General features: G+C 44.0%; 2 protein-coding genes across 10 annotated transcripts in view; one reads left to right on the forward strand and one right to left on the reverse strand.

Annotated features, from left to right (window-relative positions):
• The window catches only part of LOC123998621 (caskin-2-like), a 115,708-nt gene extending 108,312 nt beyond the window's left edge, over positions 1-7,396 (forward strand). For all 9 annotated transcript variants that reach the window (XM_046303656.1, XM_046303657.1, XM_046303659.1 and 6 more), the window contains 2 exons: positions 4,302-4,583; positions 5,052-7,396. In XM_046303656.1, the coding sequence (XP_046159612.1) occupies positions 4,302-4,583; positions 5,052-5,148 (379 nt within the window). In that variant the 3' untranslated portion in view covers positions 5,149-7,396. The remainder of the gene's footprint in view (positions 1-4,301; positions 4,584-5,051) is intronic.
• A 157-nt stretch (positions 7,397-7,553) lies between these two features.
• Positions 7,554-17,973, reverse strand: part of LOC123999964 (Na(+)/H(+) exchange regulatory cofactor NHE-RF1-like) — a 36,810-nt gene continuing 26,390 nt past the window's right edge. Inside the window, exons 2-6 of the mRNA XM_046306022.1 lie at positions 17,415-17,585; positions 14,453-14,606; positions 11,344-11,387; positions 9,570-9,683; positions 7,554-8,889 (exon numbers count right to left, since the gene is read on the reverse strand). Coding sequence (XP_046161978.1) covers positions 8,743-8,889; positions 9,570-9,683; positions 11,344-11,387; positions 14,453-14,606; positions 17,415-17,585 — 630 coding nt within the window. The 3' untranslated portion in view covers positions 7,554-8,742. The remainder of the gene's footprint in view (positions 8,890-9,569; positions 9,684-11,343; positions 11,388-14,452; positions 14,607-17,414; positions 17,586-17,973) is intronic.

Below are 17,973 nucleotides of genomic sequence, written 5' to 3' on the forward strand. Positions count from 1 at the left end.
TTAAGGAGAGATATTGGTCTGTATGACCCTACCTCTTCTGGATCGTTACCCTTCTTATGTATAACTGTAATGAACGCTTCGTCCAAAGTAGAAGGGAGAGCTTCATCCCCATTGGCCTGAATCAACATTTTGTGCAGATAGGGGGACAGCATGTTGCTGAATGTTTTATAGAATTCACCAGGGTATCCATCTGGGCCCGGGGTCTTGCCACTCTTTAGAGATTTAATTGTTTCTCGAATTTCATCATGAGATATTTCCTTATTCAGGAAGTTAGAATCTTCCTGGTTCAGGGCAGGAAGATTACAGTCCTCCAAAAATGTTTGCATAATTAAGGGGTTAGGATCCGCTTGTATATAGAGTATAGATGTATATAGAGTCTCATAAAACTGCCGGAATCTGTCATTGATTTCTTTGGCGGAAGAGAGTAATTCCCCAGATGCAGATTTAACCCTGTGAATCATTCGGTCACTCACATTTTTTCGAAGTTGTCTGGCGAGTAATTTGTGTGGTTTGTCACCAAACTCAAAATATTTTTGCTTGGCATAGAGAAAATATTTAGCCATTTTAGATTATCTGATTATATTCAAATTTTAAAGAGGTCATTTTTATGTGTCTCCATAGATGGGTGGCTAGCATTCTCCCTATCCAGTAAGTGAATTTGTCCCTCTAGTTCTTCCAGTTTTCCTCTGTTTTGCCTATTCCTGGCAGCCTAAAAGGAGATGATACAGCCTCTCAGATAAGCCTTCAGTGTTTCCCACAATAATGCTGGGGAGGTCTCTGTGTTGTCGTTGGTATCAAAGAAAAATTTAATTTGGTCTTTAAGATATTCACAGAATGTTGGTTCTGTGAGGAGCTGAGGATTCAGCCTCCAGACCCTCTCGTTTGGTACAATGTCACCCAATCTCAGGGAGAAGGTGAGTGGACTGTGGTCCGAGATTATAATATCATGATACCTCACATTACAGGTATAGGGGAGTAGTCTAGCATCCAACAAAAAGTAGTCAATTCGAGTGTAAACGTTGTGAACATGCGAGTAAAAGGAGTATTCCCTACCCGTAGGGTTAGCGATCCTCCATATATCAAATAAGTTTGAGTTTTTTATGTAGGTTTTCAAGAATTCGTTTGAATAGGAGGTAGGGGTTCGCTGGGTAGAGGATCTATCCAAATATTGGTCTAGCACACAGTTAAGGTCTCCTCCAATGACCAGGTTAGTATGGGAGATATCTGGAATCAGGGCAAGGACTCTTTTGAAAAAAGAGGGGTTGTCAATGTTTGGCCCATAGATATTTAGTAGAGTTACTGAGGTAATGTGGATTTCTCCTATTGCGATCACATACCGACCCTCTTTATCCGCAATAGTGGTTTTATGTAGAAAAGGAATTCCTTTCCTTACCAGAATCGCTGTGCCTCTCGTTTTGGCAGAGAAGTTAGAGTGATACACTTGCCCCACCCACCTACACTTAAGTCTGCTATGAGAGTTATTCTTCAGATGGGTTTCTTGTAAAAATATAATATCAGACGAGAGTGCTTTCAAGTGGGCTAGGACCTTGCCCCTCTTAATTGGTTCGTTTAAACCCTTGACATTCCAGGAAGTGAATGTAAGCCCCGCCCTCCTCTCGTTTGTCATTCCTATGGTGGCCTGCATACCATGTAACTTGATAAAAAGGTAAGAAAGCGCACCAAACCATCACGATCAGCATATGTAGCACCTACACCCGAGCAGTATCCAACCCACCCCTCCCCCCCTGCAAGCACCTTTACTTCCCACCCTGTTCCCCTAATTTCCCCAACACTTACCCCCCCCCCATCAACCCACATTTAACAGGCATGTACAAACAGGAGAGAAAAAAAAGGAAAAATAAAAATAATAAACACATTGTCTGGCCGATGCCATAAAAGCACGGCGCGACCTCGAACAAGAGGTAAAACAAAAATAAAATCCCAACTATACGTTCACCTCTCACTATCCAAAAACTTCTACTAACATATGAACTGAGGAGGCTCCCGCGAGTTACGTGTTCAGTTAGCATCTAATAAACCTAAACCGAATAAGTTGCAACTTAAACATATTGCGCATTTAAGCGTCATCCTGGGTCAATCCCAGAGATAAGCAAGATATAGCCTCAAGATAATATTGCTAAGCACTGCCGGTCAAAAAATAAACCATCCGCAACCGACATAGTCAGCCGTACCTTTACATACTGTGGGTCAGGAGATCGGAACAAGGATTTGTTAAATTAGACGTTCCCCCCCATAAAAAAAACATGTTTAATAAAAAATAAATACAAATATATACCTTATATATATATATATATATATATATATATATATATATATATAAAAATATATATATATATACAAAAATATATATATATATACATATATATACATATATATATATACATATACATATATATATATACAAAATATATATATAAAATATATATATATATACATATATATATATATATATATATATACATATATATATATACATATATACATATATATATATATATACACATATATACATACATATACATATATATACATACACATACATATACACACATATATATACATACACACACACATACATACATATACATGTATGTATACATACCCACACAAATCATATATATATATCATATATAAAAATATATATTTAAAGAATTCATACATTCATACCCCAGAATAACACTGATTTAAAATATACACATACATAATACTAAAATGCTAAGTGAAAATAGTAATAAAGTACAAATAGTAATTATATGTACACACACCTACACGGACATAAGCACTACAGAGGGCTGGTGGGACTCTAGTCGGGAGAGAGGCCCACGGCCAGACAAAGGCAGAACGGCACAAAACATCAACTTGCTAACCAGGTGTCTGCCCCCTCCCAACCATCACCCCCAGTCCCCTGCAAGCAATAAATAAATGGTATGGTAGTAAGAATAATGTAAGGATTGTAAAATAAATAACAAAACTAAACAAAAGTGGGGGAATATAAGTATATCCGTCCGAAGGTGTCAGTGATCAAACCTGGAAGTAAAAAATATGCATCGCTGAGCACAGCCGGGATGAAAGTGAATTTAACGTTAAATGAGAGCTCTGACCGCCATCCATTGGTCTGCTCAGCGTCTTACATGCCCGTTTAATACGTTTTCACCCAATATGGTATAGTATGGATTTGAGTCCATGAGCAGACCCTAACACGCACTAACAAGGCACTCTAACCTGTACGGGGGATTGGTGTATATCCCCGGATAAACTTCTCTGCGTCCAAAACCGAGGAGAGCCAAATCTTCTCACCGGAAGGCGGGGTAATTCTTAGTCTTGCAGGGAAGTGTAAGGCTGGGTGAAGATGGAGTTTGTAGAGTTTGGTCATGACATCTCTGTAGTCGGCGCGATGCTTTGCCACATCGGGCGCATAATCCTCATATACACGGAATGGATGCCCTTTATGTGACAGGTTGCCCCTCATTCGAGCTTCACGCAGGATAAGATCCTTGGTCTTGAAACTGTGACATCAGATGATTACTGGGCGAGGACGTTGGCCCGGTCCAGGCACTGGGACAAGGGAGCGATGTGCGCGGTCCAGCTGGGGATCCGAATCCAAAACATCCGATCCCATTGCATCCTTCAATAGCTTGGCGAAGAAGTCGGTAGGGCGAGAGCCCGCCTCTATCCCCTCTGCCAGACCAACAACGCGAAGGTTATTACGTCTGGATCGGCCCTCCAGGTCCACCACTTTCACAGAAACCCTCAGCACAGTATCCTGCAATGACGTGCATAGCTTCTCTAACTCGTCGATCCTACCAGCGTTGAATTCAGAAGCTTTCTCAAGGTCCACAATACTCCGGCCATGCGAAGCGACCGTTCGAATGACGCTCTCGATTTTGGTGTCCAGCTCAGCAATAGTGGCCTTAAGATCCTCAGCTATAGCAACACGTAGCTCCCCCAGAGCCCGGGTAAGTTCTGTAAGTGTCACGTTGTTGCATGTGCCTTCCGCCATGTCTGTCTCGTTATTTAGTGGGGAGTAGGCCTCTGCTGTGGATTTATTGTCCTTTGGTCGCTTATTACTCGGCATTTTCATATAAAACGTTACAATCTTGTATTAGAAAGAAACGTTTGTTGTAAAAAGTGCCATAAAGTAGGTTAAATTAGATTATTTCGCAAAAAAGTTGCAGGAGCCTCTCACGCACAGCCGTTCACTCCAACATGCTAGCTCCGCCCTCTGTCTTTCTGTTTTTATCATCAATTCTGAGTTTCTGCTTTTGCTTCCTGTCCAACAGCCATAGTGCCGCCCACTATGACTGTCAACATGGTACAAAGTCTTGCCTTCTCAACCCCACCATCACCCACACCCAGCCGGTGTCCCCCAGCCCCAGGGCTTCAGTGCCAGGCAGCCCAGACAGGCAAGCCCCAGGTCTGTGTGGTCGGCCCAGGCCCAGGGGTAGAGTCTGGCCCGGGGTTAGAGGTGGTGCAGCAGCAGAGGCTGGAGCAGACCAGCACCTCTCTGGAGGCAGCACTGCAGGCTGTGGAGAGAAACTCACCCAGGAGGACAGCACTGACGGGTAAGAGAACACGATCAACACCTCACCATTTCCTGCATTTACAGGCCATATACACTCGACTGTTTATGTGAACTGAAGTAGCATTTGTGCAACATTGTATATGTCCCATTATGGTGTCTGTGAGAGCATGGGCAGCGCCATTGAGGCCATCTCCATTTTGAAGTAGTCCGTTTTCTTCTTCTACTACTTCAGAGTTGGTAAACAAACTGAAAGGGTGCATACTGCCACCTGGAGTGTGTTGTCTGAACAGGTATAAAGCCACGGTTGGTGATTTACTGTCACCTGCAGTTATGGAATGTTTTCTCAGGTCCCACCAGATGACCTGGATGGAATTATGTGATCCTTCCTTAACTTCAAAATGGTGAAAGTCCTCAATGGCACTGCCCTTAATAAAACAGGTTTTTGAGCACTAGAGTCCTCTCTCTATCTCCATGACTAAACCCTGCTTCTTTTCCCACCTCCTGACAGTGGGTCGAACACAGTGAAGTCAGCGGGCAACATTCTGGATGACATTGGCAACATGTTTGATGACCTTGCTGACCAGCTAGACGCCATGCTGGACTAAGCCCTCTATCCACTCCACTGACCAGCCCACTGACCCATGACCCTTCACCTCAGGAAGTACTAATGACCATGAGAGGGAGAATGGAGCAGGTCAACCCACCTAAGTGTTATCTCCGACCCCGACGCCCTTCAAACTACAGACCAACCGCCACCACCAGACTAACGGAAAACATATGGGACTACATTGTAGGATGTGCCATGGAGTGGGATGCTTTTAATGAACAGTGTGGATCCATCTCCCTCCTCCCTGCCTCCATGTTGCCACTTCCTCTCCTTTCAACACCAGCACTTAACTCTGCTCTATAGTGCTTTGCCATCAGTCACAACAACCCTGTTGGTTTCAACACAGGGCCTGACAACAACCCTGTTGGTTTCAACACAGGGCCTGACAACAACCCTGTTGGTTTCAACACAGGGCCTGACAACAACCCTGTTGGTTTCAACACAGGGCCTGACAACAACCCTGTTGGTTTCAACACAGGGCCTGACAACAACCCTGTTGGTTTCAACACAGGGCCTGACAACAACCCTGTTGGTTTCAACACAGGGCCTGACAACAACCCTGTTGGTTTCAACACAGGGCCTGACTGACTGTAGATACATGAGGGATGGACAACAACCCTGTTGGTTTCAACACAGGGCCTGACAACAACCCTGTTGGTTTCAACACAGGGCCTGACTGACTGTAGATACATGAGGGATGGACAACAACCCTGTTGGTTTCAACACAGGGCCTGACAACAACCCTGTTGGTTTCAACACAGGGCCTGACTGACTGTAGATACATGAGGGATGGACAACATACTGTACCAGTACACTGTTGTATTGGGTTGTTTCATACAACACGAGTTAAACTGTGTTGTCCTTTTTATTCTACCCAACATCCTCCATTTATTTGTCATGTTGGTGTGCCTTTCTTCCCCTCCTTTCTCACAGTCTCCACCTCTGTGTAAAGTCATTGTTTGGCCGTAGAGGGAGAGAGAGAGACAATGGGGAGAAGTGTTTTTATCCTGGCCTATAGAGGAACCATTCCTAGACAGAATATTACCATACAATACCATTTGTATTAGACACTGTATCAGTCATTTGACCTTTGTGTTTCACCATGTCTGACCATTTCAATTGGACCTTGTTGATCTTTTCAATACTCTTGTATTTGATCAATTTTCTACCAAGTTGACCACAATGAAAGTGTTTGTCTTCCTCAAGGCAAGGTGCCAGTAGGTTTGTGCTGTTAAAGTCTTTAGTAATCATTCTTTAGTAATACAGAATGACTAGATGCTATATAGTTTCTGGTTTTATGTAAATCATTTGGAAGTGCTGGATGATATTGTTTATACAAAAGGGAAGAAGACCTTTGCTTTTCAAAGCATATTTAGCTATCGTCACTGTCCACACTGTCAGTATAAGGAGTTATGTGATTTGTACAGCCGAGGGATGACATGCAAGATATTAATAATGTACACTATTTTTTAAAGAAAAAAAAAACATTTTAATGTAGATTAGTCCAACTAGTATTTAAATTAGAGTATCTAAATATGTATATTATATACTTATAGGTATATCTGGGAGCAGAATCATATTCAACCAAAGTTCTTTGTACAGATTTTCCTTCAATATTTTCAATATTTCCATAAAATGCAGAACCATTGTTAAGGGGTTCTGGTCTTCCTTATTGTAACATGAATGAAATTAATGATCTACATGGTTATCAAAATTGGTCTGTTTTTTCCCCTGTCCACCCAGCATTATATGGCTATGTTCCATATTTGGGCATGCTACAGTACTTCTAGCAGGGGGAATGAACTCTTCTATGATGCGTTTCTGTCTTCCTCATGAACTTTCAAATCATTAACCCTGACTTGTATGATTGTGTAGTGTCCTCGACTGTAAATGTTTGTGTCGTTTCAGTGTGAATGTGATCCCTGGCTGTAACCTGGGTTTCATCTCTGTCCTTCTCAGGAATGTCACACCTATTCAGTTCAAGCTGCTGTCACGTTAAACACGCACACCTGGCTCTGTGTTATAGAAGGAGGAACAGTGGTTTTGAACAGGTGAGGTGAAGGAGAGCCTTGCGTGAATGTGAAAGAGGTCTGTGTCTCAGACGGAACTGAGACCTGCTAGAGGCACCTTATTTAAGATGGCTCTGTGGATATATATTATACTGTCTTGAGTTATCAACATCGGTCCTTTTTCATCCAGCTGGGTCTTCATCTGGTTACAGTTAACCATTAAATATTCAAGTCGGATCCTGTTGACTTCTCCCGTTCATTCATGGGTTTAAATATCCAGAAGCCTTTTAAGAGTGGGTGCATTTCATCTACACCTTCATAGCACAGACATGGATTCCTAACATTTATGTTACTGTAGTCGTAATTTAAATGGATAGTCATGGGACAACAATGGTGAGATCTACAATTTAATACAGTATAGAAATAACATGAACAGTTAAAGAGCATGATAACACCCCCATACAATTCAATAGTCAAAATAGTGAATCTCACTGTCGTTCTCCATACTGAACATACACAAAATCTAGTGAAGCGCAGACATTTAATATTCTTAAAGAAAGAAATTATGTTTAAGTACATCTACGTAAACGTAAAAACCTGAAAGCATTTTGACAATGGCCATAAAGAAAAACTCTGAAATGAAAAGTATCGCAATATACAGTGGTAATGGCAATGCTATGGACGGAAGGTTTTCAGCCTTCACATTTACTGAAGTAAGACTGGTATGGATGGACACTGCACCAACATGTCGTTCCCCAATGACTGAGTGACTGACTGGCTGACTGTCAGTGGTTGTCGTTCTTCAGGTGTTTTGGTCCCTAAAAGGTTTGCAGATAATAGAATCTACCACACAACCAGAGCTGATTAATGAAGGTGCTGAAGGCGAAAACTGGAGAAACATGAACAAGTCTCCGCACACTTCCAGTCAGAAGCCAATTTCTTCTGAAGCTCGACTGACCCAAAGCTCAGCTACATGAAAGACATTTGCATCTGACTGGAAGTGTGAAGAGGCTTGCTATTTGGTCCCTGAAAGGTGATAGACTGGATGGGTATGTAAGTGGCTGGTCCCATTCTCGTTTAAGGTGAGAAAAATATTGTTTGTGTTTCAATGACTGATTAACATGTACACGAATGGCCATAAGAGAGACCTTCTCCACTATACCGACAGGCACCAGGCTATGACCAGCAGGGACTTCCAGGGTCTTCTGGGAATATACACCCAGGTACAAAACACACACACAACCACCGACACGTGAAATTGAATAATTCAAAATTATTTTCAAATCACAATACAAAGATTTTTATCTGATGCAGCTGTTTCCTTTCCAACATTGGCATATTCATCTAGATATTGTTAGCACATCATTTATAGCATCAGGAATATAATACAAATGTGTGTGTATATATTTTACATACATATACCTGTATTCTCCCTCACCAATAGTTAAACTGCTGGTTTTAATGAGTCATAGAAAACCTGGGGCTTAGAACAACCCCTCTCTCTCTCCGTCCCTCTCTCTCCTTCACTGACCTCTCTGTGAGTATCTACTGTATGTGGGTGTGTGCAGGGCGAGGTGCTCTATCTACAGGTTACTGAACAGTTCATTTTTCTTGCTCCAGTCCATGGGCGGGGCCCTCTTGTTGGAGCGTTTCTGATGAGCACGCTCCTTGACCTGCTGCAGGGACAGGTTCAGACCTGGGATGGCGCCCATGATCACTGGCTCAGACAACTGACCAACCAGGGAGGAGAGAGAGGGGTTAAAAGAGAGTGTGAGAGAGGAGTAGAAGTAGAGAGAGAAAGCACAAGAGACACAAGTCTGGTTCTAAATGAGTACTTTGTACTGATCTTGTCCGGATTCTGATTTTGCCAGCATATTTAGATATGTGTAGATGACTAAAAGACACGTGATCTGATCTTGCATCACACACAGATTTGGATAGTGAAACCATTTAAATCATTATCCCGCCCTCTAAAATAATTGACAGGTGATGCCATTGATTTATGGCTTCGATGTACCTTAAAATAAATACAGATTATTTTGAAAGAATATCTGTCAAATCATTTTCATACAGTGAGGGACCAGGATATCTGGTCACAATGTGGACACAATAGACAGATAAGAGATGTAGATGCAACGGTTACAATGTGGACCCAATAAGAATGTGGATAAGATTACGACAAAGGACACATGTTCGCACCAAGTATAAACGAGGCTAGAGAGAAAATAAATGTATATTTTGATATTGTAGTAAAGCCTATTTTACAGGACTGCTCAAATAATAGATGTTAAACATTACTGTGTCATTATGGATACACATTCAGATCATGAGACTTCTGCTGCCGTTGCATCTACATCTCTTATCTGTCTATTGTGTGCTGCTTCACATGTGTTTTCAGGGCGGGACTTACCTCTGTGGGCGGGGTTGTGAGTGAGGCATTGGAGGAGGTGTTGCTTGGAGACGGGCTGATTGACAGCTTAGAGTCCTGCTCCACCTCTTTTACCAGTTTTCCATTTCCATTCACCTGCAGTGGACACACAGACAGCAAGTAACAAATCAGATCAAATACAAGTAGCCAAAGTGGGGGTCAAGTTTAAGAGAACTCTCATACAACTCTCAGTCTGGCTGCAATGTTATGTTTGCCCACAGGGAGGCAGACTTGCCTGTGCCCCATACACACACACTGTCTGACCATGCTGGTTGGGAAGTTGTATGATATGTCTCCCTAGGCCAGTAGAGGCAGCAGCAGCAGTTTACTAGAGCCTACTGGGGTCAGAGCATTAGAGAAGACCCAATCACCCTGTTCTGCCATGTCAGTGCCTACCTCACCCTAATCTAAAATAGCAGGTGTAAAAAAACGTTTTGTTTTTCAGGGGAAACGGAAGTTAGGTTGAAAATACTGAAAACCGGAAACATCCGCTTTCTACTGACCCCATGGAGAGTGACCCCACCCTAACCTCTACAACCTCTCAACTCCTCTCTCTCGGTCTTTCCCTCACCTCTACCCTGCCTCCAATGTTTTGATTGTTAGATTTGGGGGTTAAAATGATGGTTAATGACTGAGGACTGAGGTCTCACTACTGATCTGCGCCTGTCTTCTTTACATATGAAGTCTATTAGCATACTATTAATGTAGTGGAGTTAACCTAATGAAATCTTCTTCGGTTTGTGGCAGTGGCCAGTGGCCTAACTCTGGGTTTACCTGCCTGTTTGATAATATCACAAAAACACAATAGAGAATCCCCAGATAATACCATCTTCTATCGTATGCCAGATCTCTCTCTCTCTGTTCCTGAGTCTACAGTACAGTAGGGCGTAGGTGTGGGCTGGTCTGTCCCCGTACTAAGGGATTATGTACAAATACCTCAGAAGGATTAACATGGTGCTGATGAATTCTCCATGCCTAAACAACAGTGTATTGCTTTCAGCTTCTTGTTATCCAGCATTACCATGTGAACCCTCTATACCCGTCTACCAGGCTCTGAGCACACTATTGAGGGCTACACTAGTTCTGGTACTGTATATCTTACAGACACCTGAACCTGGTTCTGTTCTGTCAGGGTAGACTGCTCTCCTGGCTTCCTGAGTGAATGTATTCAGATTACACAGGATTTACATATAATATCAACACTGAGAGTAAGATACCCTCCCCTGCCTGGGCCAGCCTGCCTGGGCCAGCCTGCCTGCTGGAAACAGTCTGTTTTACTCATTAATGAGCGAGCTGGAAAGAGATTGAGAACCAACCAACACAAAGTAAATTATATGAAGCAATACACACACTCTACAGTCCTATAAAATAATACTAGTCCACCAGTCCACCAGTCCACCAGTCCACCAGTCCACTAGTCCACCAGTCCACTAGTCCACCAGTCCACCAGTCCACCAGTCCACTAGTCCACTAGTCCACCAGTCCACTAGTCCACCAGTCCACCAGTCCACTAGTCCACCAGCTGATAGGGTGCCTGTCAGTGCCAAAGCAGAAGCAGTTCATCCACAGTGTTTTATTTCTAGGGGCTGACCTGTCAGTGACCTCCACAGGGCCAGGAAAAAAGACTAGTGTTTTGGGAAGTCCACTCTGTGGGAGCGCAACTCTTTCTCTCTCTCGGTCTGTCTCTTTCCCTCTCTCTCAAATGTTACTTTTGTATGATATTAGGTCAAAAAAGTATTTGGCATCCAAGTCTTACCGTCTTTTCCATGTCACCGTTGACGACAGGCTCAGGCAAAGATCCTGAAAGCAGAAGAGAACACTGCTCAGTCATGGACTCAGTCATGGACACACTCCTTCCATTCTAGCTGTTCACAACCATTCAACAACATCTAATCATGGCAATTCTCCAATCTTATAGTCAGTCCTAAATATCCTGAAACTGTCCCACCTCCGTCAAACACCAGAACAGAATTCCAGAGTGACTCATATCCCTGCTCCAGAGAACGGCTCCTATCAAGTTCAGGTTTCATCCCAGCGACACCTACTCTGTTACATAGCGCAGGTATGTGTAGGTCATCCATTATTCAAACAGGGTTCATCTTCACAAAGAAGTTCTCTGACCCTGGTTACCTGCCACGCATCATCACGTCCAAACAAGCTGCTGCATATGAAACCCAGTACCCTAGTGGCCTACCTATATCAAATAGCCCTGGTAAGAAACTGTCCTCTAACCCTGTCACAAGGATATTAAGGAATGTTTTTTACTTGGCTAACTCTAAACACAGAAAGACAATACATTATATCTAAACCTGTGTGTCTATCTAAAACAGATAGAGTTGACTGATGAACAACTGACCCCTGGTCGGAGCTGGTGGACGACTAAGACGGACCCTTACCTTCCATGCTTCAACTGCTCTCACACAGACAGATAAACGGTGAGAACTTAGATTGTAACCTGTTATCATCTAAAGATAGCCTGACCCTGGTCTGCGTCCCCCTGGGCTGTTCTGAAACCTGTTGAAGCTGCCTCTATGTACCTCTGTGCTCCTTGGGTCCCTCCTCACTGTTTGCACACGGACAAGAGGCTCTTCAGTCCCAATACAGCTAACACTACAGGCTGAGAGGCCACTTGGAGCCAGCGCCTTGGAAACCAAACACAAGTGCTGGCCAGAGGGGAGTGTGGTGTGTGTGTGTGTGTGTGTGTGTGTGTGTGTGTGTGTGTGTGTGTGTGTGTGTGTGTGTGTGTGTGTGTGTGTGTGTGTGTGTGTGTGTGTGTGTGTGTGTGTGTGTGTGTGTGTGTGGCAAAGTCACGGTGATCAGGAGCCCTCTGAGTGGGCAACACGAGAGAGCAGTTACCTGGGCAACGCCTCAATGGAATTTTGCCCCTGTTGGGCATTTTTCAGTCAGGTTTAGAAGCCGATAGCAGAAACCAAAGGAAGTTAGATAGGACTAAGACCTGACCATATGTCCCCCTGGGTAGAACAGGAGTTATATCTCCTTCTACTGCTTCACTATACTCATTCAGAGGACACAGCATGTCAATCATCAGTCAACTTGGAGGTGTAACCATGCCAATGGATAGCTGTCAAATCAAATCAAATGTTATTGGTCACATACACATCTTTAGCAGATGTTATTGCAGGTGAAATGCTTGTCTAAACAACCAGTGTGGACTCAGAACACAACAACATGCCTCCATGTAAAACAGAGGACATTCTTATCACAACAAAGCAGCTACTGTATTTTTGTTGGTGCACTAAAGAAGCATAAAACTCCCAGTTAGGTCAAATAGCATGAAAGACACTAACTGACAGGGGCGGCAGGTAGGTTAGAGCGTTGGGCCAACAACTGAAAGGTTGCTAGATCAAATCCCAGAGCTGACAAGGTAAAAAGCTGTCCTTCTGCCCCTGAACAAAGCAGTTAGCCCACTGTTCCTAGGCTGTCATGGAAATAAGAATTTGTTCTTAATTAACCGACTTACCTGGTTAAATGAAAAATAAATATTGTCTACTTCTACCCACCTTATTTATACGGTTCACTCAGAGGCACAGACAGCTAACCTTTTTAATAAACAGTATCTTTGGCCTGATCAGGCAGCAGCGCTTCACTGTTGTTTAGGGCAGAGCTTCAAGCAGAGGAAATATAAAGGCAGCCTGGTGCAGGGCAGTGTGTGTGGGAGGAGGACACACACTGACTAATATGCATGTCCCAGACACAGAGGGAACCAATTTCCTCCACACCCATATGGTTGTCATACCGTCGGCTGGGCTGCCATCATCGTTCTATGAGGCCGTTGGTATCAGAATGGCACTCAGAGTAGCCAGCCAAGTGTTGTCATGGGCCACCGCCCTGTTTCAACAAGTGTTACTTGGGCACAGTTGGCCTCCCAAGCCAAATGCAGCTTGACGTTTATCGTCATGAATCTTGCCTTGGAGGCAGAACCAAGCGATTTCTGCTAGATGGGCTAGCTACAAAGTAATTCATGACTATATTGTACAAATGTATGAAAGCAAAAATGTGCTTTTTGGTCTTATTTTAAGGTTAGGGTTAGAAGTGTGATTAAGGTTATGGTTAGGTGTAAAATCTGATTTTAAGACTTTGTGGCTGTGCCAGCTAGTGACTACTCCGCAGAGCTGCCTCCAGGGCAAAATTCATGACAATAAATGCCAACCTGCAGCCAGACTCTCCAGCACTGGAATCAATTTACAGGCTGAGGCTCCCTCTAGGGGCTTTCTGAGGTACAACAGCCTTCTCTTTGTGAAGAGCTCAGTAGCTGTTGGGGGAAGTTTCCCCAAGACAGTTGGGGGAAGTTTGCATTTAGCCCCTAATAGTGGTTGACATTCAGGGAGGTTAAGCTGATTCTAGATCCGTAACTAAGAGTTTGGATTTTGTACCTCGAGCAAACAACGTGAGGGGACAGGAAATGAGATGAGCTCAGTATATGTGTGTCTCTGTGTCTGTGTTCCTTGGCAGAGAGAGAGGAGCAGAGGAGCCTGGCCAAGCAGTCAGATAGACCCTTAATCTGCTAGTGTTTACCAAGGACAGGGGGACAGAGGGGTAAGAGATCAGGCCTGAGAGAGAAACCGCTGGGGACTATAGACCTTGAATGAGGCTGTTAAAGGAGAAGTAGTGGTTTAATCATTACCTACCTAAAAAAAACATATGAGAGGCAAAACGCTCCCTACACTGTGAGGCTGTCGTGTGAGTGAGGGGCTTCAGAGGTCTGTCCTTCACACAGTGAGGAACGTGCAAGCTGATAACGTCCATTGTGTGCGAATACTTGGACATGTATGTCTACAGAAAGGATCACTAATCAAACTGCATCCACTGAGTTCTGGCCCTTTCTTGTAGATCTCTGGTCTCACCTGTGATGTGTTCTGGGGTGGGAGTGACTCTGCACCTCCTGAAGAAGGCATCTGTGTCTGTGTCCACAACAAGTAGAGAGGTCTCCTCACCACCAGACTTGATGGCTGCCACCACCTCCGAGTGCTGCTTCCCCTTCACTGTCATACCATTCACCTGGAGAGAGAGGGGGAGAGACGGAGAGATAGAGAGGGGGAGAGACGGAGAGATAGAGACGGAGAGATAGAGAGGGGGAGAGACGGAGAGATAGAGACGGAGGAGAGAGACGGAGAGATAGAGAGGGGGAGAGACAGAGAGATAGGGGGGGGAGAGACGGAGAGATAGAGAGGGGGAGAGGAGACAGAGAGAGGGGGAGGGGGAGACAGAGAGAGATGAAGAGAGAGAGGGAGAGAGAGGGAGATGGAGACGGAGAGAGGGGGAGAGGGAAAGAGAGATGGGGAGAGAGAGAGAGGGGGAGAGACGAAGACAGAGAGGGGGAGCGAAAGAGGGGGAGGGGGAGAGAGGGAGAGGGGGAGAGACGAAGACAGAGAGGGGGAAAGAGACAGAGAGAGGGGGGGGGGCGAAAGAGGGGGGGGGGACAGAGAGAGATGGGGAGAGAGACAGCGAGAGCGTAAGGAACGTCAAAACACACACAGACACAAGAGTCATGTCTGCACAAATCAGCGCATGAAGCATTAACTCCTTAGTTGTATAAGTAGTGTAACTATAGTTTACCAAGTCAAAACGGTGAAGGCTAGTCCAACAGCCTAAAACTACAGGTTTCCCTTTCACATCAGCACCATAGTTTGTTCAAGTAACTAACTATTTATGGGAAACTATTTCTTGCATATTTCCATTGTTCTCACAACGAGGACGATAACCTGTTTATCAAAGCTTGGACTCAGTTTTCAATACTATCAGTCTGTTGTCCAGCAGGAAATCCTGTCTCTCCACACAAACACAGAATATGCTGCTGCACACACACAGAGAGGAAGTGAAGCTCTCCCTGGGGCTTGAGAAATGAGTGTTAAAACTCTTCACAGTTGCATAAGAATCCGTAGTACGCAGTCTGAATACAAACGAAACATTGCTGAAGAGAACAGTGTACAATTCAGAGGAAACATAAAGGGGTGCAAAAACATTCTACTTTCCTTTCTCTTCATACAGTAGGTTCTTGGATAGCAACAACTGCTAGTAGCCAGAGAGTGCTTAGCAACACCATCTCAGCCATCAGGCCATTGGCCCAGCATATGTCATAGTGTCATCTGTTCCCCAGACAGCTGAACATTCTGAGGAACCACTGCCGAGATAGCATGTGTGTACATTGTTTGTGTGGGTTCTGTGAGCTCTAAGTGTGTATTTTGTGCACGTGTGTGTGTGTGTGTGTGTGTGTGTGTGTGTGTGTGTGTGTGTGTGTGTGTGTGTGTGTGTGTGTGTGTGTGTGTGTGTGTGTGTGTGTGTGTGTGTGTGTGTGTGTGTGTGTGTGTGTGTGTGTGTGTGTGTGTGTGTGTGTGTGTATCTTCGTGTGTATGCATGTGTGTGTACGTGACTTGCCTAATTAAATAAAGGTTACATTTTTTAAATCCTAATTATTACGTGTCTGTGAGTGTGTACGTGTGTACGCACATGAGTGTAATGCGTGCATGTGTGTGTATCTGTGTCCGTCATAGGGTGGGCCTGCCTGTCTACCACAGTCCCAGGAAGGAGACCAAACAATACGTGCTTGGGCAGTAACAATAGCTGTCCATTTAACAGAAAGAATACAGTCCTCAGTGGGTGGTGGGAGTGTGGGGCCTGCTGGGGGATGGAACCCCCGCTCTGTCTCAAGCATTCAACTCTCCTCTCTTCTCCTTTTCTATGGCAGTCTCACATGGCTGATGGGGAATAGCAGAAACTCATTTACAAACGTGGCTAGAGTAGAATGAGGGCAGCCAGGCAGCCATACACACCTCTGACAATACACACCCACCCACCCTGCTCTACAGTAGTGAGTAATGAGCAGGATAGACTGGGGTGGTGGAGTGCAGACAAGTCACCAGTGACAAAGCTGGATTATCCCAGTCTGCACTAACTCCCAGTGACAGTGTCCACCTCTCCCCTCCTATGAGATTAGGACCCCACACAGAGACGGTTACTACCACTCACAGTCCTCCTCACTCCACACTTCAACATGACTGAATTGTGCCAAGGCCATTAAAACCTCTTGAGACTAGGGGGCAGTATTTTGATGTTTGGATGAAAAAAGTACCCAAATGAAACTGCCTATTTCTCAGGCCCATAATCTAGAATATGCATATAATTAGTATAGAAAACACTCTAAAGTTTCCAAAACTGTCAAAATTGTCTGTGAGTATAACAGAACTGATATTGCAGGTGAAAACCTGAGGAAAATCCTGAGGATGTCTGCGATGACCGCTTGAGCCTGTGGATTTCTGAACATAACGTGCCAACCAAATGGAGGTATTTTGGATATAAAAATCATCTTTATGGAACAAAAGGAACATTGTGTAACTAGGAGTCTCGTGAGTGCAAACATCCGAACATCCGAAGATCATCAAAGGTAAGCAATTCATTTTATTGCTTTTCTGACTTTCGTGACCAATCTACTTGGCTGCTAGCTGTTTGTAATGTTTTGTCTACTGAGAGAGATGTCCTTACATAAACGCTTGGTATGCTTTTGCCAAAAAGCTTTTTTGAAATCTGACACGCCAGGTGGATTAACAACAAGCTAAGCTGTGTTTTGCTATATTGCACTTGTGATTTCATGAAAAATTGTAAAATGTAGTAATTTAATTTGAATTTGGCACTCTGCAATTCAGCGAATGTTGATACAATATTATTCAATTTACTACTATACAGTAATAATAGTACTGTGCATTGAATACTACTAACAATAGTAATGTACTATTACTATACATGGAATAATAATAATAATAATAATAATACAGTATGATGCCAGAGGTCAAAGGTGAGCTAGATAGTTACCTGTACTATCATGTCCTTGGCCAGCAGGCCTGACCTCTGTGCAGGTGAGTCCTCATCCACTGCTCTGATGTACTGGCCTGGTCTGGCCTTCTCACTGTGCAGGTTGAAGCCGTAGCCATGAGGCCCCTTCTTGATCACACACAGACGCGGCCTCAGCTCATTCTGCACATCCTGATGAAGAGATGAAACACAGTTAGTCGAATTCTCCTGTTGGAGAATCTACTTTCTCCTTCCGCTCTCCTGGTTTCCTGTGCTAAGACAATGAATCACATTCACAGAACTTACAGGAAATGATTCACAGTCACAAAAATATTTTTTCTTTACCATTAATACCTAATACATCCCAATATCAAGCGGCAGGTAGCCTAGAGGTATTGGGCCAGTAACCAAAAGATCGCTGGTTTAAATCTCCAAGCCATTGATCAAGACAGTTAACCCCCAACTACAACTGCTCCCCAGGCGTCGACGACGTGGACGACAAGGGGCTGGGTTAAATGCGGAAGACACATTTCAGTTGAATGGATTCAGTTGTGCCAATTAACTAGATATCCCCTTCCCA

The sequence above is a fragment of the Oncorhynchus gorbuscha genome, linkage group LG16, assembly GCF_021184085.1.
Source record: "Oncorhynchus gorbuscha isolate QuinsamMale2020 ecotype Even-year linkage group LG16, OgorEven_v1.0, whole genome shotgun sequence".
In the NCBI taxonomy this organism is placed as follows: Eukaryota; Metazoa; Chordata; class Actinopteri; order Salmoniformes; family Salmonidae; genus Oncorhynchus; species Oncorhynchus gorbuscha.